This window comes from Martes martes (genome assembly GCF_963455335.1).
Source record: "Martes martes genome assembly, chromosome: 8".
In the NCBI taxonomy this organism is placed as follows: Eukaryota; Metazoa; Chordata; class Mammalia; order Carnivora; family Mustelidae; genus Martes; species Martes martes.
The window spans coordinates 104808737-104831236 of NC_137895.1; the positions used below are offsets into that span (position 1 = coordinate 104808737).

Here is a 22500-nt window from a genome sequence, read left to right on the forward strand (position 1 = left end):
TCATCCGGCCAGACCTCTCCCCATGCTATCTTCACTCCTGTGTGTGTATTGGGGTGGGGAGTGGGGGTGTTCAGGAAGACGAGGTTCCTAGGCGAAGCACCTAGGACAGGGAACCCGTCTGCAGCGAAAGGAATCCTGGCTTTTCGGTGGAATTCTTCCCAGAAACTTCCAGGCACTTCTGTGGCTTCCCTGGGCTGGAAGAAAGGGAGGAAGGAAGTCATGGATAGCCTTGGCTCACTCTCTACTTCTTCTTCCCACCTCCACTCCCACCCCCAGAAACCCAGACAAAGGCATCCAGTTCCTGATCTCGCGAGGCTTCATCCCTGACACCCCCATCGGAGTGGCCCACTTCCTGCTCCAGCGCAAGGGCCTCAGCCGGCAGATGATCGGGGAGTTCCTAGGCAACAGCAAGAAGCAGTTCAACCGCGATGTGCTGGAGTGAGTGCCCCTCTCCCCACGCATGGCCCAGGGTCCTACAGGACACAGGGGAGGGAACAGGACCCCTGGAGTCTGGGCCCGTCGCTGTATCTTGACCAGCCTCTGTTTCCCCCTCCCGGGGTCCTACAGACATTTACTGAGCGGGCTCCGGGCTGGGTCCCACTGAAGGCACCAGGGGTATAGAAATGGTCGAAGGAGACGAAAAGGCCTCCCTCCCTGCTACCCTCTGGGGCCAGAGAGGAGGACTGGGTCTACACTGGGGCTGTCTCTGCCTGGTGAACAGACCCTCAGCCCACCGCCTTGCTGACGTCTGCCCAGCCCCTGAGCCCCCACTGGCTGGCCTGCTCCCTGTGTGGGCTCAGTTTCATATTGGTGGAGGCAAACACAAGTCAGGAAAAGGGAGTTAGATGGAAGGGTTTTAGAGCAAGAAAATACAGTGATTCCATAAACATACGCTTACCACCAAGATCAACAGATGTGGGCAGGATGGGGGCTTGGCTTCGCTAGTGCTCTTGGCTCTGTTCACGTGGCGGCGTGGGCAGGTGAGAGCTGTCGGATCTGGGGTGGCATCCTTGGGGCCTTGAAGCCACCTCGCCCCTGGCAGAGAGAGAGGGTGAGGCCCCATGAAGTCTGTTCCAGACCCCCTTCTCGAAGGTCACCGTGCTGTCAGAAGCCGCCCCACCTCTCTCCCGCTTTCTCTCCGGGAAGTCAGCAGATGTGTTTCTTGGGGGTTCTGAAACAATCTCTCCCTTTTGTCTTGCTCTTGGAGCAGTAAGGGGCTGCTGTAGGAGGGACAGGGGGCTCCTGCCCGAGGGTTTGGGAACATGGGACTCACGCAGCCTGACTGGCAAGATTGTCACTGTGCCTGAGCGGGAGCTCCGAGACCTGGCTTCTGTTTCCGCAGTAGTCTTGGTGCTGTGTCTTTGGACAAGTCCCTGCCCTGGGAGCCTGCAGTTCCCTGCCTGTGGACTGGAGGGGGCTGGATTATGAGGGGTAGTCCCGTTGTCCTCTGGAATCCCTGTCACGTTCCTGAATCCACGCAGTCTGAGTACAGTCCGAAGAGCAGGGGCTTGGACACATCTGAGGGACCTTGAAATCCCAGGATGCCCCTTAGTTGATGGAACTCAGTTCCCCCCTATTTGGACAAGCAGACCCTCCCCCACTAGTGCTTAAGATGCTCTGAGGGTCTTGCAGAGGAAAATGAATGGATAAGTGTGCTTCCTTCCTCCTCCTTTTTTCTCCCTCTTCCTCACGCCCCCCCCCCTTTCTCCTCAGCATCAGCCCTGCTGGGTAGGGTGCCCTGAAGGGATGCCCTGAGGAAATGATAGAAAGAGAAGAGAGATCAAGTTTTCTCTGTCTCCTTCCGCGCAGAATTTCCCTCTATCTAGCTCATCTCTCTGGCCTTTTCATTTGCTTGTGTTCCCGTTCCACTCCCGGCCCCCCCACTGCCCTGTTTCCGTGGGAGGGTGCGTGAGGGTGTGCTCTCCTCAATGCTTCATTCTCCTGGCTCCCCGCGCCCCTGGGGGACCCCTGGGCTTCCTGCTTCACTCCTAGCCCTGACGGACTGTGTCTCCTCTGCCCTCCCCAGTTGCTGTGTGGCCTGGCCCTGAAATTCTGACCTGCTAGGTCCACGGTGACCTGGCATACTGGGAACACACAGTTTTCCGACAGCCCCGGTGGTGCGGGTGCCCGGCAGCACAATGCCAACTAATTGCCATCCTCCCTGGGAGACCGAGTATGTGGGCTGGAGACAGGCAGCCCCCGTGGGGAGGGGCGCCGCTGGGGGCCTGGGACCGGGCTGGCAGCTGAGGTGGGGAGCAGGCTAGGGATGAGGTGGCAAGAAAGAGCTGCTCCTGAGAGGGCCCGCTCTGAACCCTGGCTCTGCTCCTCTTGTGCTGGGAGGTCTCCTCTGGGCCTTGGTTTCCTTACCTGGAAAGCGAGCGAGAGGGTCGGGCTGTGCGATCTCCAGGGTCCCTTCAACTCCCGTGACTCAGATCTTACGTATTCCTCGGTGTCGTTGTTGCACACTGGGATGGTTGCAGAATTGTTCGCCCTAAAGTTCAAGGCCATGCTTTGTCAGGCCGCCGGGGCATCCCAGAGCAGCCCGCGGGCTCCAGAGCCAGGAGCTCACGGTTCCTGCCACAAACACGCAGTGCCTGCTCCCGGCTGGGAATGAGGCTGCGCTGGGCATCCCTGCGAGTACCGGATGGGGGCAGGGAGGAGCAGGCGTGGCCGTGGCCTCAGGGGAACTCACAGACCCTGGTGTCAATGGGAGAGATGAGCAGAGGAGGGTGGAAAGGGAGACAGGGAAACTCCCGCAGGCCTAGGGGTGTCAGGAGAGTGGAGTACAGAGCTGAGCCCCCTCCGCCCCAGTGGGTGCCTCGGTCCCTTGTGCTTTATTCACCGGCACACCCAGCCTCTGCACGGAGCAGCACCGAAGGGACCCTCTTGACCCAACTCTGAGTTGCTGCCCGCCTGGTTTGTCTCCCGTGGGGAGTCAGTGGGAGATGGGAGGCAGGAAAAGGGCAGGCACTCACAGGGGAACCAGATGCCGGGGTTCGGGGGGGTTCCCTGCCACTCAAGCCATCTCTCCCGCCACCTCTGGGCATTTGCTGCCTCTTCCTTATGCCCACCAGAGAACACACACAATAACAAAGTCACCGGTGCCATTTTGCCCAGGCCAAAAAGGCTTCATTGGGATTCTGCACGGCGTCCCTGCCCCCGCCTGGTGACATTCAGCATGTCGCGTCCGTTCTATACAAAGCTGCTTGCTGAATAAAAGGACATAAATCACCCATCCCCTTGGAGACTGAGACAGCCACAGCACTCTCCAAGATGTAGCTGGGCAGGAAGGGGAGAGGGTGGAAGCTTCTAGGAGGGGATGGGGCGGGACTCCAACCCCTACCACCCACGGGCCTGTGGAGAAAAGGAAGGTAGAAGGGGCCAAGCAGAATCCACCTCAGCTGCTGGCCTACGTCTGAGCGCCATGGATTCTGTGACGTCGCCTCCGGAATCTGGCCCTTGCTGCTCTAGGAAGCTGATCTCTTCGTCCTTAGTGCCCTGATTCCATAGCAGATCCATTCCAAGAAAAAAATGTATTCAATCAGTGTGTATTGAATAATAGTAGGAGGCATCCCGAGCTCCAGAGGCCACGTCCATTCCACTGTTTACCTGGGAAGGGTTTGGTTTTTATAAAGGAGAAAGGGGCCTGTTGCCTCGCTTGTCAAATGGGGACAATAGGACCCACGTCATGCAAATTACAGTTTTAAAATGCATGTAAAGTGCTTACGTCAGTGACTGAGGCTTAGTCAGTTCTTTACAAATATTAGCTATTTCCATTGTTATCTTTCTCACTTGAAAGCACAGGATGGTAGACGCCTCCCCAGCCCGGCAGCCCAGCCCCGGCCCGGTGGGGGGATCCCTCAGACGCCTCAGGTCTGATTGGAGATCGGGTCCACTCCCCAGGCAGCAAGAACTTGCTGGAGCTTGGTGGGGAGGGAGGGGAGCTCATTTGGGGACCATCCTGCACTCTGAGGAAATCTTCTCTGGTGCTGAGAGGAGAGAGGGGCCCTGGTGGCCTGGCCCGAGGAGCCAGACATCAGCTGGGGTTAGGATCCTGGGGCGCTGGAAGCTTCTCCCTCTCAGTTTTCACATGGCTGGGAAATCTGGCTCTGCTCTATTTCCCTTCTGAAATGTTCGCCTCAGCAGTTTGAAGGCCGGTGGAGGGGGGAGCGTTCCATGCTGGCTGTGAGCAGGCTCTTTTCTGGGCTGGGTGATCTTTTCTGAGGGGAATCACAGACGCAGGGCGGGCGTGGGTATCTGTCATTTCCGTGGAAGTGCACGGAGGGCAGCTTTTGGGCTGAATTGCCAGAAGGGTTTCCTGGATGTTCCTCCTCTCGCTGCGTCTACTCCATTTCTTGTTCAATATTAGAATTTGACATTTTAGTCAGATTGCATTATTTCATTTCCTTGGAAATGTGTTGGCCAGAGTGTAACAGATTTGTTCTTCTGAGGGGACATTCAGAAATGAAGACAGATTGTCTGTCCAACTCAACAGGCTGGGAGGTGCTAGCCTTTCGTGGTTAGGAAGAAATTATTTGAGAATGTCCTGCCCACTCTGCCATGGGTAACCTCAGAATGGTTACTTTGTTCCTGGGGAATTCCACCAGGAAGGAGAGAGCAGGCTGGGGCCCACGCTGACCCTCATAGGTCTGCAGGAGGGTTGGAAAGAGGCCCTGGGCACGCAGGGAGAGACTCTGTGTTTATTTCCACTGCTTTAAAAACTTGACACTGCCACCACCCAGCAGGATAGAAGGATGGGGTCCCTTCTTTTTTCTTTTAGTTTAGTTGTATTTTATTTAAATTAAGTTAATAAACACATGGTGTATTATTCGTTTTGGAGATAGAGCTCAGTGATTCATCAGTCACACATGACACCCAGTGCTCACTACATCACGTGCCCTCTTTAATGCCCATCACCCAGTTACCCCATCCCCCCCATCCACCACCCCTCCAGCAGCCCTCAGTTTGTTTCCTGAGATTAAGAGTCTCTTATGGTTTTTCTCCCTTCTGATTTCCTCGTTTTATTTTTTCTTCCTTTCCTCAGTGATCCTCTGTTTTGTTTCTTAGATTCCACATATGAATGAAATCATATAATTGTCTTTCTCTGATTGACTTATTTCACTTAGCATAATACCCTCTAGTTCCATCCACGTCATTGCAAATGACGAGATTTCATTTTTTTGATGGATGAGTAATATTCCATTGTGTGTGTGTTTCGTGTGTGTGTGTGTGTGTGTGTGTGTGTGTGTGTGTGTATTTATTTATTTATTTATACCACATCTTTATCTGTTCATCTGTCAGTGGACATCTGGGCTCTTTACACACTTTGGCTGTTGTGGACATTGCTGCTATAAACATTGGGGTGCAGGTGCCTCTTTGGGTCACTACATTTGTATCTTTGGTAGTAGTACAATTGCTGGATTGTAGAGTAGCTCTATTTCTAACTTTAAGAGGAACCTCCACACTGTTTTCCAGAGTAGCTGCACCAGCTTGCATTCCCACCAACAGTGTAGGAGGGTTCCCCTTTCTCCACAATCTCGCCAACATCTGTCATTTCCTGACTTGTTAACATGAACCATTCTGACCGGCGTGGGGTGACATCTCATTGTGGTTTTGATTTCTATTTCCCTGATGTCACATGATGTTGAACATTTTTTCATGTGTCTGTTGGCCATTTGTATGTCTTCTTTGGAGAAATGTCTGTTCATGTCCTCTGCCCATTTCTTGATTGGATTACTTTTCTTTGGGTGTTGAGTTTGCTAAGTTCTTTATAGATTTTGGATGCTAGCCCTTTATCTGTTAAGACATTTGTGAATATCTTCTCCCATTCTTTCGGTTATCTTTTGGTTTTGTTGACTGTTTCCTTTGCTGTGCAGAAGCTTTTTACCTTGATGAAGTCCCAATAGTTCATTTTTGCTTTTGTTTCCCTTGCCTTTGGAGACATGTCTATCAAGAAGTTGCTGTGGCTGAGGTCAAAGCAGTTGCTGCTTGTGTTCTCCTCTAGGATTTTGATGAATTCTTGACTCATGTTTAGGTCTTTCATCCACTTTTAGTCTATTTTTCTGTGTGGTGTAAGGAAATGGTCCAGTTTCATTCTTCTGCATGTGGCTGTCCAATTTTCCCAACACCATGTGTCAAAGAGACTGTCTTTTTTCCATTGGATATTCTTTCCCACTTTCTCAAATGTTAATTGACCGTAGAGTTGAGGGTCCATTTCTGGGCTCTCTATTCTGTTCCATTGATGTATGTGTCTGTTTTTGTGCCAGTACCATACTGTCTTGATGATAACAGCTTTGTAATAGAGCTTGAAGTCCGGCATTGTGATGCCCCCAGCTTTGGTTTTCTTTTTCAACATTCTTTTGGCTATTCGGGATCTTTTCTGGTTCCATAAATTTTAGGATTATTTGTTCCAGCTCTGTGGAAGGGGGTCTCTTCTAGAAGAGAAGTCTTTAGGTTTATGGCCTTGACCCCTCTCCTCTCCAGTGCCCTTTCCCCTGACCCCACCCCCACCATACACATGTACACACACAGACAAGAGATTTTCCTTAACAATAAAGAGTAATGAACATTTTAGACCCACTTACTCCTGTGTGTAGAGATCTCTGGACTTTAAGTGTGGGGCGAACAAGTCCAATGTTGAGATTCCCTTTGACTTGGTCACATTAGCAGATAAGTTGGACTTTCATACAAAGATCTACCACCCAGTCCCTTCAGGATATTTTGGGCCCTAGCTCTGGAATGTTCTCTGAATCCCTATGTGATATTCAGGTGTACTTTCACTTGGCCACTCTTTTAAGTGGGATTTCTAGGGAGTAGGGTTCTAGGGAAGGTGCTTCCTAGGATTACACTCCCCTGGGGCTTGTAGGAGGGTCAGCTGTGAGTGAGTAGGCTGTGAGACGTAACAGTGACAGCTGTATATCAGGTATATCACGCATTCACTGTGTGCCAGCTGGCGCTGGGCCAAGACCCATACGTGCAAAATCTCATCCCGTCTTCTCAGCAGCTCTGTGAGGTGAGTGCTATTAATCTGTGCCAAATGAAGGAACCGAGGAACAGAGAGGGTAGGTAACTTGCCCACAGTCACAGAGCTAACCAATGGCTGAGATCTGAAGGCAGGCAGAATGGGTCTACGACCTGAGCCCATAGCCCGACACCATCCTTCCTCTCTGCCTCATCTCAAGGCAAGTGTGGTCCAGATGACCTCAGTTGTGAAATGTGGTGCAGGAAGGCCCCTTACATGGCCTGCTTGTCCAGCCCTCTCATTTCACCCAGGCAGGAAGCGAGGCCCAAAGAGAAGAAATGACTAGCCCCCTGGCCAGTGGCAAATTGAACAAAATCAGGTACTCCTACATCCCTTGACCCACGTTTGTTGGCTCTGCTCATCCGAGAAGAAAGCAAAACTGAGAAACTGATCCATACATCGTGGGTCTGAGCTAGATTGAGTTCCCTCTCTCCCCGATAGGTGGATATTTTCAAGAGTTAGTGAATGAACATCTAGAGGTGAAATTTCAGGCAGAGTTAACTGCTGATGATGGAAAGGGTCTCAATCCCTATGCTAGAAGGGACTTCAAATTCACTTATTTGGTATGTCAATTCAGACTGGGTCTCTAGGTACATAATGAAAACTGTCATCTCTGAAGCTTTGTTATGTAGCTTTACATACACGGTCTCTTTTAAAACTCAGAACCACCCATCCACCAGAGGTCCTAGGAGTCAGCTCCATTCTATAGGTGGAAAAAATGAGGCATGGAGAGTCTAGGTGACCTGAACTGAGAGGCTCAATGATGGAAGCAAGATTCAGCCTCGAGGATGTCTGACACCAAAGGCCTGACTTCCCATGCTACCCATTCTTAATACCCTGGAGCAGTGGTTCTCAAAGTGGGGTCCCCGGAACAGCAGCAGCAGCAGCATCACCTGGAAAATTGTTAGTGATATCAATTCTCAGACTCCACCCCAGACCCACGGAGTCAGAACTCCGGGGGCAGCAATGGTGGGTTCACAAGCCAGCCAGGTGGTTTGGAGGCACACTCAAGTTGGAGAATCCCGGGCAAGCGGGGATGCTGGCTGGCCCAGCGTAGGGAGAGTCCCCCCAGGCATCCACACTGACTTTGAGTTCATTCGGGTAGTTTCAACTTAGTTCTTTTGGTTCCTGAGTCCCCAACGTGTGACCGGCAGCCATCCCTTTTGAGGACCTCCCAGATGAGACTCTCTTTGTCCCCATGTCGTCACCAGGGATGCTGGCAGGTCCTCCTGCGTCAGCTTCCCTCTGTTCTATTTTCTGAGCCACATCACACTTTTCCAAAAAGCCTTGACCTTTGTTGGGCATGTTATGAGTTCTGCCTAACAAAAATAACTCTCTGGCGGATGGGGATATTTTTAATTGAATTGTATGAGCCAAGAACTGCAGAAATAAAACCAAGGTTCCTACATCCCGTGGCAGTGGGCGGTTTCATCTTCCATCCTAATCCTGGAGCCCGGACTCAGTCCCCGCCTCGAGCACCAGGGCCCCCCCTGCTGTCTGCGGGCACTGCGCTCTCGCACCTCTTCTGAGCTCAGCCCGAGCCTCACCTTCCAGATCTCTGCTGTCTCTTCTGGCCAATTAAAAATCCCTGCTGCTATCATTACCTATTTTCAGCTCCCAGTCAGTTCCTTTGTCTGCCAGACACAGTCTTGCTATCGTAAAAGAAAAAAAAAAATTGAGATGACGAAATTCATTTTGCTCACAGTCATGTACGATGCTTCATCTCCTTGCAACACAAACTGCTTCGACGCACAGATCAGTATTAACAAACCATTTTTTGCAAGGCTGTACCTGTTTATACAGATGCAGGGAACATCTGTGCTTCTGCTCTCCCCACAGCCCCTGGGAGGGGCTTGCACAGGAAAGAGAGGGCCGGAGGCCCGAGCTGAAGCTCCAACTCTCGTGATCCCCTCACTCGCTGATCGGAGGCCCAGCCCTGGGCAGGTGCAGGCAGGCTCTGCTGGAAGCGGCTTAATGGGCACCAGTTTGCCCGGCTTCTCGTCACTCACTTGCTCGCGCGTGTGGCTGAAGGCAGTGGGAAGCCTGTGCCCGCCACACTGCCTGACTGCCTGCGGTCTGGCATCCACAGGGACGTTTCCTAGGCAGCTCAGCCCCGTCTAGGGGGCAGCTCCAGATGATCTTGGCAAAGCAGGCCCAGCAATCCTGAGCCACTGGGCAGAGCTCCCAGGGGCTCAGGCCACTGGGCTCCCTCCCTAGCTGAGCACACGCTCCAGGTCCCATTCATTCGCCCAGCTGGTCTCCCGCTCACGCATTCATTCATCCCGGAAACGGTTATTGAATTCATATGCACGCCAGGCATGCCGAGAGTGAGAGGCCTCCGCTGGAAGGAGCGCAGAGTCGGGTGCGAAGACAGGCAGATAAATGTTATGGCACAAGGGACAACCGCGGCGGTAGACAGAGGACTGTCCAGGAGGCCAGGGCGGTCCAGGGGGACTCCTGGAGAGATGGATAGCTCACCAGGGACGTTGAGGTTGGGGCTGGGCAGCAGAAAAGGAAAGCATGTACAAAAGTGTCAGGCTTGAGACTCAGACTGCAGGAGGGGAAGCCAATATATGGAAGGGGCAGGAGAAGCTGGGCAGAAGTTGGGGTTTGCTTGGCCCAGAAACTGGGCTTCAGACTACGGATGTGGGAAGCCTTGGGAAAAAAATGGAAACAGAGGAGTGAGTGACAGGACCAAATGGGTGTCCTTGAAGGATTGTTCTGGAACATGACTTGGAGGCAGGGAGGCTGATTAGGAGGCCATCGCAGGCACAGTCCTGGGGAGAAATGTTGAGACCCTGAGCTCAAGCAGTGGCCACGGAAGGGAGAAGTAGGCGGGGCCGGGAGGCTTGGCCAGGCAAGTGCGGGGGGGGGCGGGTGCTGATCCAAGGAACAGCTTCCAGAGCTGAGATTTCAGAACCCTCCCTCTTAGCGTATGAATTTGTTTGTGCTTCAAGCTCTCTAGGGTAATTTGTGAAATTATACCAAATAAACATGCGCATATTTTCAGTTTGGGAAGGGAGATGCTGGGGTCGGGAACATTTGATCTGAAGAATCCCTCAAACCAGGTATTATCAAATATTTACTGAGAATAAGCTGAAATATTAAATAGCCACTGAAACATGACGTGTGCGCAGGCTGACTTCCCTGCGAGACATGCCAGCGCAGCCTGTGGGCTTGTGAGTGTGCCCAGGCCAGCTCTGACTGCCATTCAGACCAGAGCACCCCGATGAGGTCAACAGCGAGAACTCAGAAGTTGGTTGGCTTCGATCAAACGCACAGTTGATTGTTTACTCGGCCCCTCTGGATTCAGCAACGTTGTCTTTTATTAACAATACAAATCAACCAAAAAGAAAATTAACCAGTTGGTGATGAATAATAACATGGAAAGGGGGAATTCATCACAAGAGATACACACGTACGAGTGGTGGCAGGGGACATTCAGAGCCACAGTGATGGGTAAGGCCACCTAGACAGAGGTGTTAAGAGGGAGAAGGGAGACTAGTGGCCGGCCCTAAGTTGGAGGCCAAGGGAGGGAGGCTCTGGATGGAGGAGGGGCACCCTCAGAGATGAAAGAGTCAACCCAGGGGAGGGTGGTGTGAGGAGAGCAGGAGAGAGGAGTGTTTCAAGAAGGGAACGATGAACCATGTCCGTGCCGCCAAGAGGCTGGTGGGATGAGAAGCTGGTGCCATTGGCACTCATTGGCAATGAGGCAGCCAGCGTGGCCTTGACAAGAGAAGTTTTAAAGGAATGCTGGGAATGGAATGGGATGCTTGGCTGGAGTGGGTTGAAAAGTGAATGGGATTGAGGAAGTACAGACAGCATGGGTAGGGACACCTTCTAGAATTTTGGCTCCAAAGAAGAGTAGAGAGAAGGGATAGTGACTAGAGGCAAAGAAGAGTCAAGGCAGGTCCTAATTCGTGAAATAGGAAAGACAAGACTTGGGGTACTAAGGGGGATGATTTAGTAGACCCTAAGTTGGTACCACCGGCAAGACCATCTCAGACTGAATGTGTCTCAACTGGTGGTCTCAATCTCTCCTCCTGCCTCTGAGTCCACCCCATCTGGACTCCACTTAAAAATTAGCACCACCAGCCCTCAGGTGCTCAAGTCAGAGCTCTGAGCTAAGAACAGTCTTTAGTAAATGTGACTGCAGAGGCTGTGTCCCTCACTGGTCTTGGACCACCCCTTAGAGTGGAGAGGTCCTGCTGGGGGAAGAGGCCTCATAGGAGCAGGAAGCATGGGGCAAGCCCCTTTGTGGTCTCAGTTTTGCCTTCTGCAAAACGGGGAGATTATATGCCAGACAAGACCACACAGAAATGTGTGATGTTTTTTACCTTAAAGATCCTCTAAGAGGAGAGACAGTCATGGGCTGTCCTGGGTGGATGCAGCAGGATGGGTTTGGAAAACTGTCAGTCTGCACCCCACAGGGATTCCGGGGTGGCAAAGAAGGATGGGGAAGGGGTGATTTTACAGTAGACCCAGAAAAATAAGAGAAACTGTGGGAAAGAGGGAGAGAAGAGGAGAGGGAGAGGAGGTCGCCATGCAGGCTGAGCTGGCCCTACGGGAGAGAAAAAAGCATCATGCTGAGTGGAGGGACAAAGGTTTGGGTGATTGCAGGATGGCCGAGGCGTCTGAGGTGAGGGTCCACTGGGGCAGGCTTGTCAGGAGAGAGCAGAGCCTGGCCTAGCCAGCTGCCCCGGGCGGCACAGTCCCCACCAGGAAGACCCCCGGTGGTCCCCTGGGGCGAGGGAGAGAAGCAGCCCGTCATTGCCCGCTCTGTATTCCAACACCAGCCAGGAATGCTGCTGCTGACTGTGGCCCTCTCTGCTTCTGGGTCTTTCTCAGAGAGTGGGGGCAGTCCTGAGCGCTTACCTGGCTTGGACCCCGAGTCTCCAGAGAGGAAGGCATTTGTCTTCTCGGGGATGGTAATGCCCTACCACCACTCAGAACAGCTTCTTCCCTGCCATCTGGGGTTTGGCAGAACACACAGACTTTTTTTTCCCCTCGGGATCTGAGAGCCTCAGGACACCATCAGTCCATCAAATACTGATGCCCCATGGTGGCAATCCTCCCGGGAGGAAGGCGCGAAATAACTGCGCACACGTGTGTGCGTGTGTGTGTGCGCGCGCTTGGGTGTGTAGGGGCTCTGCATCTGTATCTTCCTCCTCCCATTGTCCCCTCACCACCACCCTGCAAAGCAGCCCCTGACAGCCTGACGGAGGACCTGTGTGCTCCCGGGAGCTGCTGCCTGGTGGCCCGTGAGTTTCTGGATCTGCCTTTTCCTAAAAGCCTCCGCACGGGCTGGACCTGCTCCTACCCTGGCCCTCAGCTCAGCCATTGCTTTTCAGGTTTTTAAGAATCGCCTGGAGAGCTTGTGAAAAATGCTGGTTACCAGGTCTCACCTCTGCATATTCTAGTCGGTAGATCTGGGATGGGCCTCAGGGGTCTGCGTTTTACCAAGCCATCTCACAATTCTTACAAGGGGCCCTCGAGGACATGGGGTGTAGACTCCCCACGCCACGGCCCAGGCGACCTCTCACAAAGTCCTCCCCCCCACCGCCTACCCCATCACCCATCCCCTTCCCCCGCCTCCCGGGTGGCCTGTGGCCGATTTACTCAGCACTCCCAGTCTGCGGCTGGCATTTCCACCTGGCTGAGTCTCGGGCTCCGGGCTCATTACTGGAGCTTTCAGCCGCAGCCCCGAGCGAGCCAGTGAGCGGGCTGCCGGTCACCTGAGTGAAGGCCGGGAAACTAGGCTATCGTGCTTGGCCAAGCAGATCCCACTTTCTCCCAGCTGCTCCACTGCCTCCTTCAGCTGCCCCCGCCCCCTGCCATGGTGCCTGGGGCCTCCCACCCCCTCAGAGGCCTGAGGCACCCATCTCCTCAGAGCGGTGGGACAGAAGGCACAGAGGCTCTGGGAAAGACACTGCAGAGGGCCTCAGGGGCCCCGTAGCAGTGGGATGGACAGACTGATGGGGCAAGTCCTGGGCAGCAGCTGGTGCCTGGCTGGGGCACCAGGGGCCAGCCTGGGGTCCTCTGGGTTTGGCCAGCCTGGGATACACCGCCCTCCCCGGTGGTCTCCACATGTCAGGTGGGGGCAGAGATGAGCTTGTGCAGCCCCCCCACACCCGGGCCACCCTGTCCAGTCTGTGGTGTTCTCCACCTCCGTGTCCTGTTACTTTCCACCTCTCTCTCTCCTCTCCTTCCTCTCTTTGTCTGTCTGTCTCTTTCCCTGTCTCTCCCCATCTCTGTCTCTTATTCTCTGTCTCTCCCCTGTTTTGTGGGTCTTTCTTGCTTCCTGTTCACCTCCTTGCCCCTCTTTTTCTGTCTCTCTTGCCTTCTCTGTCTCTCTGTCTTTGTCCTCCCTGTCTTTCTCACCAGACTCTGTATCCTCTGCATCTCTCAGTGTCTCCATCCCTGCCCTCGCCCTGCCCTTGCCTCCCGGGCTCTAGCTCCTGGTCCCCTCGCTGCCGGTCCGCACGGGTTCACCTCCTCCAACGAGCCTCGTGGTCTGGGTCAATCATGCACGATCCCTAACTCCTGACTGTGCTGGGCTGGGGGACACGTGGATGTGGGCCCCATGATGCTGCTCTCAGGGCTCAACTACCACCTGGGGAGGGCCTAGGGAAGAGGTAACACGCTGCTGAGAAATCAAGAGTGACCTCTCCCCGGGCTAGACCCAGAGGCTTCCACCACCAGCTGCCCTCTGGGGGTTTTCAAAGGAAAGCCCTGGGGGTGGGGGGGGGCAATTTGGCCTAGGAGGCCCCTCCTGATTGGTCACTGGGACCCCAGCCCCGCCCCCAGCAGGGCGGGCTGTGCAGGGGGGTAGGGAAGATGCACCTTGCACACTGCTCCCCAGTTTCCTTGGGTTGAGGGAGGTTCGGGGGCCGACCTCTCCTCAAGACCCCTCCACCCCTCGCCCGCCCCCAGCTGCGTGGTGGACGAGATGGACTTCTCCAGCATGGAGCTCGACGAGGCCCTGCGGAAGTTCCAGGCTCACATCCGCGTGCAAGGGGAGGCCCAGAAGGTGGAGCGGCTCATAGAGGCCTTCAGGTAGGACCCCCTTCTGTAGCCTCCCTCCCCTCCCCCAGCCCTCAGAACACATGCCTGGGGTCACGGGGGACCGGAGATGCTGGGGGGGGGTGGTTAGTGCAGGGCTGGGGAGAAGCCCTTCTGGTGAGGCAGCGGGGGGTGGTGGGCTGGGTGGGATGGAGGGAAGGGAAGAAAAGGGACAGGAGCCCTCAGCCCTTGAGCTCGCTAAGCTGGAGTAGCGCCGGGTTCGCCAAGTGGACTGCCGGCTTCTCCCTCATCCCGCGTCTGTGCAAGGTGATGGGCTCCACGGGTGTGCGACACCTGCCCCGTCCTCTCAGTGGAGAAGAGGACCAGGCTAGAGGGAAGCCAACCACCATTACAGACCAGATGCCCTTGGGGAACCAGCTTACGGGCCCCAAGAGCCCCCAATCTCTGGAGCTCGGGGACCGGGGGATGAGGGGTCGGGGGGAGAGGACGTAACTGGGCATCCCACTCCATGTCCCCCCCACAGCCAGCGCTACTGCATGTGCAACCCCGAGGTGGTGCAACAATTCCACAACCCCGACACCATCTTCATTCTTGCCTTCGCCATCATCCTCCTCAACACTGACATGTACAGCCCCAACATCAAGCCTGACCGCAAGATGATGCTGGAGGACTTTATCCGAAACCTGCGAGGTGAGGAGGAGGGGGAGCAGGGGTGAGGCCACAGCTCGGACCCCCGTCTGTTTAGCCTTAATTCTGTGAGCCTGAGTCCACTGGAGATGGTCACCCCAGCAGCCAAGGGCACGGGGACGCTGCTGTCTGGTCTTGGTCACACACAGCAATCTGGAAAATCTGCTTGAGTGCCAGGCATCTGGTCAGTTTCCAGGAGCCATTGCCACCGTCCTAGACCTTGGGCAGTACCCCTTGCCCTCCACAGAACGCCCTCCATGGGCTGACCTCTAGGTGCGGGCACCACAGCCAGTGCCGAGGTATACCAGCCCTTCCCCTGCACAACATACAATGACATTTAGGTCTTAGGTCTGCTTATGTCGGCAGATAACGTCATGCAGCCACCAGCCAAGTCCTTCCCTAAATGACATAGTGCAGCCCCTGGCAGGGGTCAGAGCAAAGCTGGCAGGACAGGATGTGTGCTCAACTGGGTTTTTTTCTTTTCTAGCATTTAAGAAATCAAAGCCATACATGCATGTAATTTAATAAAGTCAAATAATTCCACAAGGCTTGCTACAAAGTTCATCCCTGCCCCTGTCACCACTCTCCTTCCTCAGAAGCAACCAATCTCAATTTTGTTTTGCTGTTTATTGTGTGTCTTCTATAGCGCTAAACAACATGCTTCTGCTTCTTTTCTTATGCCTTTTTTCTAATTAGTATAAAAGCCAACTGTAAGGTGTATAAATCTGAGGGCTTGAGAAATGCTTGAATGTATGAATACACCGGTGTGTGATCACAGCCAGCTCACGATCTAGATCATTTCCCTGACCCCAGGACCGCCTCTCCCTTCTTGTCCCATTCAGCACCCCTGCCTGAGGGCCAGCTCTCCTAACTGCCATCCCCGCTGACCAGCTGGGCCAGTTCTTGAACTTCTTACAGGTGGATTAAATAGTACACACACTTTGGTTCCTTTTGTACTTTTATTCTTTTTATATGAGACTTGTTCATTTTTTAAATTTTAAGTATTATTAATTTCCGTCTGAATCCGTTCAGGCTGCTATAACAAAATATCACAGGCTGGGTAGATGAGAAACAACAGACATTTATTTCACACTGGTCTGCCCGCTAGGCCACCCAAGATCTAGGCGCTGGCCAAGTTGGTGTTTGGTGAGAGCCCACTTCCTGATTCTGGCTGGGCCCATCCAGCTGTGTGCTCACATGGCGGGAGGGGTGCGGAGCTCTTTGTTTTTTTTTTTTAATGACACTAATCCCACTTATGAGAACTCTATCTTTATGACTTCCACACTTTCTAAAGGCCCCACCTCCTCATACCATCCATTTTGAGGCTTAGGATTCCAACCTATGCATGGGGAAGGGGGACAGGAACATTCGGACCACAGCCATCTCCCGTTGTAGAATCCAAGGATTAGCTCTCTTTCATCCACCATCCCCAGCCCGCCCCACTAAGACTACACTGTGTTTATGTTATTAAGACATAAACACAGCCCAAAGCTGAGTCTTGAAGTATGTCACGATTACAAAGTCTTTTTATTTCTGCTTTCCTTGGAGTGAAGTGAGCACTTGTGTTCTGCTTCCCTTTGCTTAGCTCTTTAGGTACACGCTACTGATTCCTCTCCAAATTCCCCATCCTAAGTACCATGTCCCTCTCAACCCATTGAGCCCAGGGAGGTCTTCTTGGAGTCTCCCTCCCAGAGCCTCTAGCTGCTCCAGTCTGTATGGGATCCCCTCCTCCGTCATCTGGGGCCCCCCTTCACCTTGCTTCTGTGTTCGGTCCATAGATCCTAGATTTTATGGCTTTTTAAAAAATTTTTTATTAACATATAATGTATTATTAGTCCCAGGGGTACAGGTCTGTGAATCGTCAGGCTTACACACTTCACAGCACTCACCATAGCACATACCTTCCCCAGTGTCCATAACCCCACCACCCTCTCACTAACCCCCTCCTCCCGGCAACCCTCAGTTTGTTTTAAGAGATTAAGAGTCTCTTATGGTTTGTCTCCCTCCTGATCCCGTCTTGTTTTTCCTTCCCTACCTCCCAAGCCCCCAACTTTACTTCTCAAATTCCTCATATCAGGGAGATCATATAATTGTCTTTCTCTGATTGACTTATTTCGCTCAACATAAATACCCTCTAGTTCCATCCATTCTATTGCAAATGGCAAGATTTCATTTCTTTTGATGGCTGCATAGTATTCCATTGTATATATATACCACATCTTTATCCATTCATCTGTTGATGGACATCTAGGTTTTTTCCACAGTCTGGCTATCGTGGACATTGCTGCTCTAAACATTCAGGTGCAGGTGCCCCTTCAGATCACTACACTTGTATCTTTAGTTGTAAATACCCAGTAGTGGTTTGCTCATTTCTAATTCACTTCCATAGAAAAGGGGCACTGGGGGCAAACTTTCTGAGAACCCGTGTGTCTGAATATAGCTTTTTCTACCTTCACTCTTGATTGGGAGTTTGGCTGGGAAGAGAACTCCACATTGGAAACAGGGAAACTCAGAATTATGAGGGCGCTGCTCCGTTGTCTTTTAACGATGGTGCTGCTCTGCCATTCCAATTCGTCCCCTTTTGCATATTAATTTCTCTCTCTCTCTCTGAAAATTTACAGGCTCTTCTCTTTGTCCTTTGTGTTCTAAATTTTCATGACTTTTCACCTCCTTCTGGTTCTTTTTTTAAAAACTGAAGTGTAACTGACATCCTGTTAGTTTCAGGTGTACAACAGAGTGATTTTTATACACTGCAAAAGCAGTCTAGTTACCATCTGGCACCTCACAAAGTTACTACAATGTTATTGACTCTGTTTCCTATGCTATACATTACATCCCTGTGATTTAATTTATTTGTAACTGGAAGTTTGTACCCCTTAATCCCCTTCACCTATCTTGCCCACCCTCAACCCACCTCCCCTCTGGAGGTGTCCTCTGTATTTATGAGTCTGTTTCTATTTTTGTTTTGTGTGCTCATTTGTTTCATATTTAGAGTCCACATATAAGTGAAATCATATGGTGTTTTCTTTCTTTTTCTGACTTGGCTTCACTTAGCACAATACCCTCTAGGTCTACCAATGCTGTCATAAATGGCAAGATTTCATTCTCTTTTATGACCAATATTCCATTATATACATATATGTTACATCTTCTATATCGATTCATCTTTCAATTCTTCCACATCTTGGCCACTGTAAGTAATGCTCAGTGGACCTGGGGTTGCAGGTATCTCTTCAAACTCGTGAGTTTCTTTATGGTTCTTTTCTCATCTCTTGTGCTAGCACTGGGTTGATCCTTTAGTCTAGAAATATGTCCTCCAATTGTTGGGAAGTTTTCTTAAATATAGTATTTGATCATCTCCCCACTTCGTTTTCTCTGTACTTTCTGGAACTCCTATTATAAGGATGTTAGAGCTCCTAGTTTGATCTTCTAATTTTTACAGCTTTCTATTTGCCATCTTTGTCTTCCTGTTGGACTTTTTTTTTTTTTTAAGATTTTATTTATTTACTTGAGAGAGAGAGAGACAGAGAGAGCAAGAGAGAGCAGGAGCTGGGAGGAGAGGGAGAAGCAGGCTCCCAGCTGAGCAAGGAGCCCAATGTGGGACTCGATCCTGGCACTCTGGGATCATGACCTGAGCCTAAGGCAGATGCTCTACTGACTGAGCCACTCAGGTGCCCACTGTTGGACTTTCTTGAAGATGTCTTCCGAGTCTCCTCCTAAGGTTTTCACCTCTCCTGTCATATTTTTCATTTTCAAGAACATTTTGTTCTCAAAATGTTCCTCTTTTCTAGGATTTTACTCTTGTTTTTTTAGATGTGGTATCTTCTTACATGTGTCTGATGGTATTTATTTAGTTCAGTTTCTCCCTGCTTGTCTCTATTTCTTCTGGCTTCCTTTTTCTGCTTCTCTGTACTTTTTCTCTTTTGTGTTTTAGACTTTCCATATATACATGATGAAACTTGGTTGTTCTCTCATAATTAAGAATGAGCTAAAAGGCTGATTAAAAACTATGAGTGTGGGGTGCCTGGGTGGCTCAGTGGGTTAAGCCTCTGCCTTCAACTCAGGTCATGATCTCAGGGTCCTGGAATCAAGCCCCGAATCAGGCTCTCTGCTCAGCAGGGAGCCTGCTTCCCCCTCTCTCTCCGCCTACCTCTCCACCTACTTGTGATTTCTGTCTGTCAACAAATAAATAAAATCTTCTTAAAAAAAAAAAAAATATATATATATATATATATATACTATGAGTATGGGTGGGTGCTGACGACCAGTCGCTTTCTCATAGGGTGATTTAGTTGAGCTGTTTCACTGAGGGACCCCTACTGCAACATCTTTAGATTTCCCTCTTCTGCCTGTTGATTTCTTAGAAGAGAAACATCTGATCTGTTGCCCAGAGGGTATGAGTCTGGCTGCCTACGTTCTGAGATCTTCTGGGTCAACAGGACTGAGAGGGTCTCTTAATGCATAGACATCAACGCCATGCCCCAGTTTTCAGCACGGACTCCCACCTTTGGCTGGGCTTGGGGTCCCCCCCACAGAGTTCCTATCTCACCTCTTGCAGAGGACTAACCCTCAGTCGGCTGCCAGAGTGGAAGAAGGGACAGGGAGATCTAAATGCTTTTTGGGCTGACGATTGAGCTATGTTCCTATATCCAGCCCGACTTTACCTCCACTTTCAAGGATTCCTGTTGCCACCATTCCAGAGCCCTTTGGTGATTCTGTGGTGTATTGAGTGGCTTCTAACCTCGCTGCTGGCTTCACATTCCACTCTCTCAGGTTTGCCAATCCGGCTCATTAGTCCACTTCCCAGGTCACGTGGTGCCATTGTTTCTTCCCTGCCCTCTTTTAAAAAAACTCCCGTTGACCAGAATGTTGAGGAGGAACAGAGGTGTGTAACCTGCCGTCTTTAGCTGGGAGCTTCTGTGTGTTCAGTCTTGGTCCCTGCTCTTTCATGCCCCAGCCTGATGCCTTTTAGGCCCCCAGGGGTGCTGCATGGCTAATGTGCCTGACTTCAAGAACCAAGGTCAGATGGCGAAGAAACAAGGTTGATACAAAGAGTTGCTTGTAGAAGGTATAATATCCTCTCACTAAGTTAGGAAATCTCCTTTGAGCACGCTTGCCAAAGTTGCTTTATTTTCCACTTTTCTCTCTTGTAAGAGAAACATATAGTCATTAAAAAGAAAAAACAAACCTTAGAAAAGGTAGAAAGAATAAATTTTTTATTGCCTCTCTACCTCCTGAAGAAATTTGTTTCCATGCTGGTCAGTTTCGTGCTAGTATTTTTTTGTTGCCAGAATGTAATGACTAAGAAGTAGGAGATGGACGTAAGGTCTCCTCCGCTTCTCTTCACCTGATGTCTAACCACCACCACCTCCCACGCTCCCAGTGAGGGAAGATTCGTGTCATACATACAGCAACTAATCACGGGGCACCAGGCCTCCATGTGGAGGGGTGCGGAGGGTCCAATGGGAGGAGATTCAAGAGAGAACAATCTAGAACATCAGCTGTCAAGAGACTCTCATGGCGGGGACAGGGAGCGGGGTGGGGGTAGACAAATGCACAGAGGGTAAGAGAACTACAGAAGCAAGGCACTGAGCAGGAGCATGGAGGCTGTATTTGACGATGAGGAAAGAGGTGAGAGCGGGGAATGGAGGTTCCGGTCATGGGACAGCAAGAGGTGAGGCTGCAGTGTGTGTTATATTATAGTATTCTGGTGCTTGGCTAAGGAGTCTGTCCTTAATTCAATAGGTAAAGGGAGTTGTCACTGAAGGCTTTGGAACAGGGACAGGGCAAAATCAAGGCCACCCTTGAAGAGCCTCAGGCTGATAGGGATTCCCCTCTCTGGTCCTGGTCTCTAATACCTCCCTCCCTCCCTCCGCTGCCTCCCTGACCTTCCCTTCCCTCTCCATTGCTGGTAGGTGTGGATGATGGTGCCGACATCCCCAGGGAGCTGGTGGTAGGCATCTACGAAAGGATACAGCAGAAGGAGCTCAAGTCCAATGAGGACCATGTCACGTATGTCACCAAGGTGGAGAAGTCCATTGTGGGCATGAAGACAGTAAGTGCCCCCCACAGAACAGCACTTACCCCATGGGGGTCGCTTCCCCTCCCATGGCTGCCAAGTCCCCCACCTCGAACCTGCTTCTGTCTCCTGTGTGACATCTGCCCCCATTCTCCTCCTTCCCTTTCAGAAACACTTTTGCATTATTTGCTCACTTCATAGTGATTGAATTCTCATTATGCGGCACCCACCGCACCCCCCCCCCCGTTTCCTCTTTCCTCATTTCCTCGTGGCTACCAGCCACCACAGCAGGAGGGCCTGAGGTGAGGTGTTGGGAAAGACTGGCCAGTGACTTAGGGTTGAAGCATCCGGATGGCCCAATGGGGAGACTAAGGATGGGCGGGATGCTGAGCTTTCCTGAATGGTCCTACTGAACAGAAGACAGGAAAGAGCCGAAAAGCCTTATAGACTCTGGTGTCCCAACCACTGGCTGCCCCTCAGTTATGACCTATGTCACAGGCAATATGGTCCAAGCTGGTAATGACGCTCTATAGTTTACTACTCACACATCAGCAAAGGCTGTTCATGCCATAAATAAAAGGATGTAGAGTGGGTTCTGGTATTTATTTCCACTTTCTCCTCCTAAATTGCTGACCCGGAAGCGGCATGGGGATGTCGTCTGAGCTCTGCACTGTGCTCCTCTGCACTGGGATGGCCCTTTTTGCCCAGAGCCTTGATTGCTGAGGTCTTTTTTTTGTTTTAAGATTTTATTTATTTTTTGACAGAGAGTGAGAGCACAAGCAGGGGGAGTGGGAGAGGGAGAAGCAGACTCCCCACTGAGCAGGGAGCCCAATGTGGGACTCTATCCCAGGACCCCGCGATCATGACCTGAGCCAAAGGCAGACGCTGAACTGACTGAGCCCCCCAGGCACCTCCATTGCTGAGGTCTCAGCATCTGCCTGGTCTGCAGGTGCCGCTGCAGTAGACTGTTACACACGGCAGACCCAAGGCCTCCCCACCATCCCCTCCCTCTGGCACACTAGGATTTGGTGTGCAGGGGACAAGGGGACGGAGGTGCCGCCCTGCAGCCTGCAGCCTGGGTCGTGGGGGGGCCCTCCAGAAGGTCTTAGAGGGAAAGGGGTTGACGGCGGCCATATTTGAACAACCTGGACATCTTTTCAATGGTCACGCCCCTGCTCCAGGTGCTGTCCGTGCCCCACCGCCGCCTGGTCTGCTGCAGCCGTCTCTTCGAGGTGACGGATGTGAACAAGCTGCAGAAACAGGCTGCGCATCAGAGGGAGGTGTTTCTCTTCAACGACCTGCTGGTGGTGAGTGGACTGGCCGGTTGGGGGCACCCTGTGGTCCCTGCTCAGCCTCAGCCCTATCCCTGGGGACCTCCTTCAGAATGCTGTAGTTATTTCTCTCTTTTGGTGGCTCCAGTGCCTCCAGGGCCCAGCTGGAGGAAAAGCACTGAGGAAGCATTTGTGTATTGAGCAACGGGCTAAGTTTCCATTTTCCTTGGGGAGGGAGATGGAAATAACTAAGAAATTAACAAGATATTATCAAATTGGGAAGAAGGTGGCATGAAAGCAAGCAACGGTGAGGGGGGATTTGGTGCAGTTTGTTTCTGTTTGTTACTTGGGCTGCTCAGGGAGGGGATTCCTAAGGAGGCGACATCTGAGTTGAGGTGTAAGTAATGAGAGTAACCCAGCCATGCAAAAAGCTGCAGGGAGGGTTGTGGCCCCAGGATAGCATGTGCAAAGCGCCTGCA

General features: G+C 51.9%; 1 protein-coding gene across 2 annotated transcripts in view; it reads left to right on the top strand.

Moving 5' to 3' along the window:
* Positions 1-22500, top strand: part of IQSEC3 (IQ motif and Sec7 domain ArfGEF 3) — a gene marked incomplete at both ends in the record, with an annotated part of 98767 nt that overhangs the window by 66491 nt on the left and 9776 nt on the right. For both annotated transcript variants that reach the window (XM_080811904.1, XM_080811905.1), the window contains 5 exons: positions 277-438; positions 13955-14077; positions 14568-14734; positions 20647-20786; positions 21932-22057. In XM_080811904.1, the coding sequence (XP_080668030.1) occupies positions 277-438; positions 13955-14077; positions 14568-14734; positions 20647-20786; positions 21932-22057 (718 nt within the window). The remainder of the gene's footprint in view (positions 1-276; positions 439-13954; positions 14078-14567; positions 14735-20646; positions 20787-21931; positions 22058-22500) is intronic.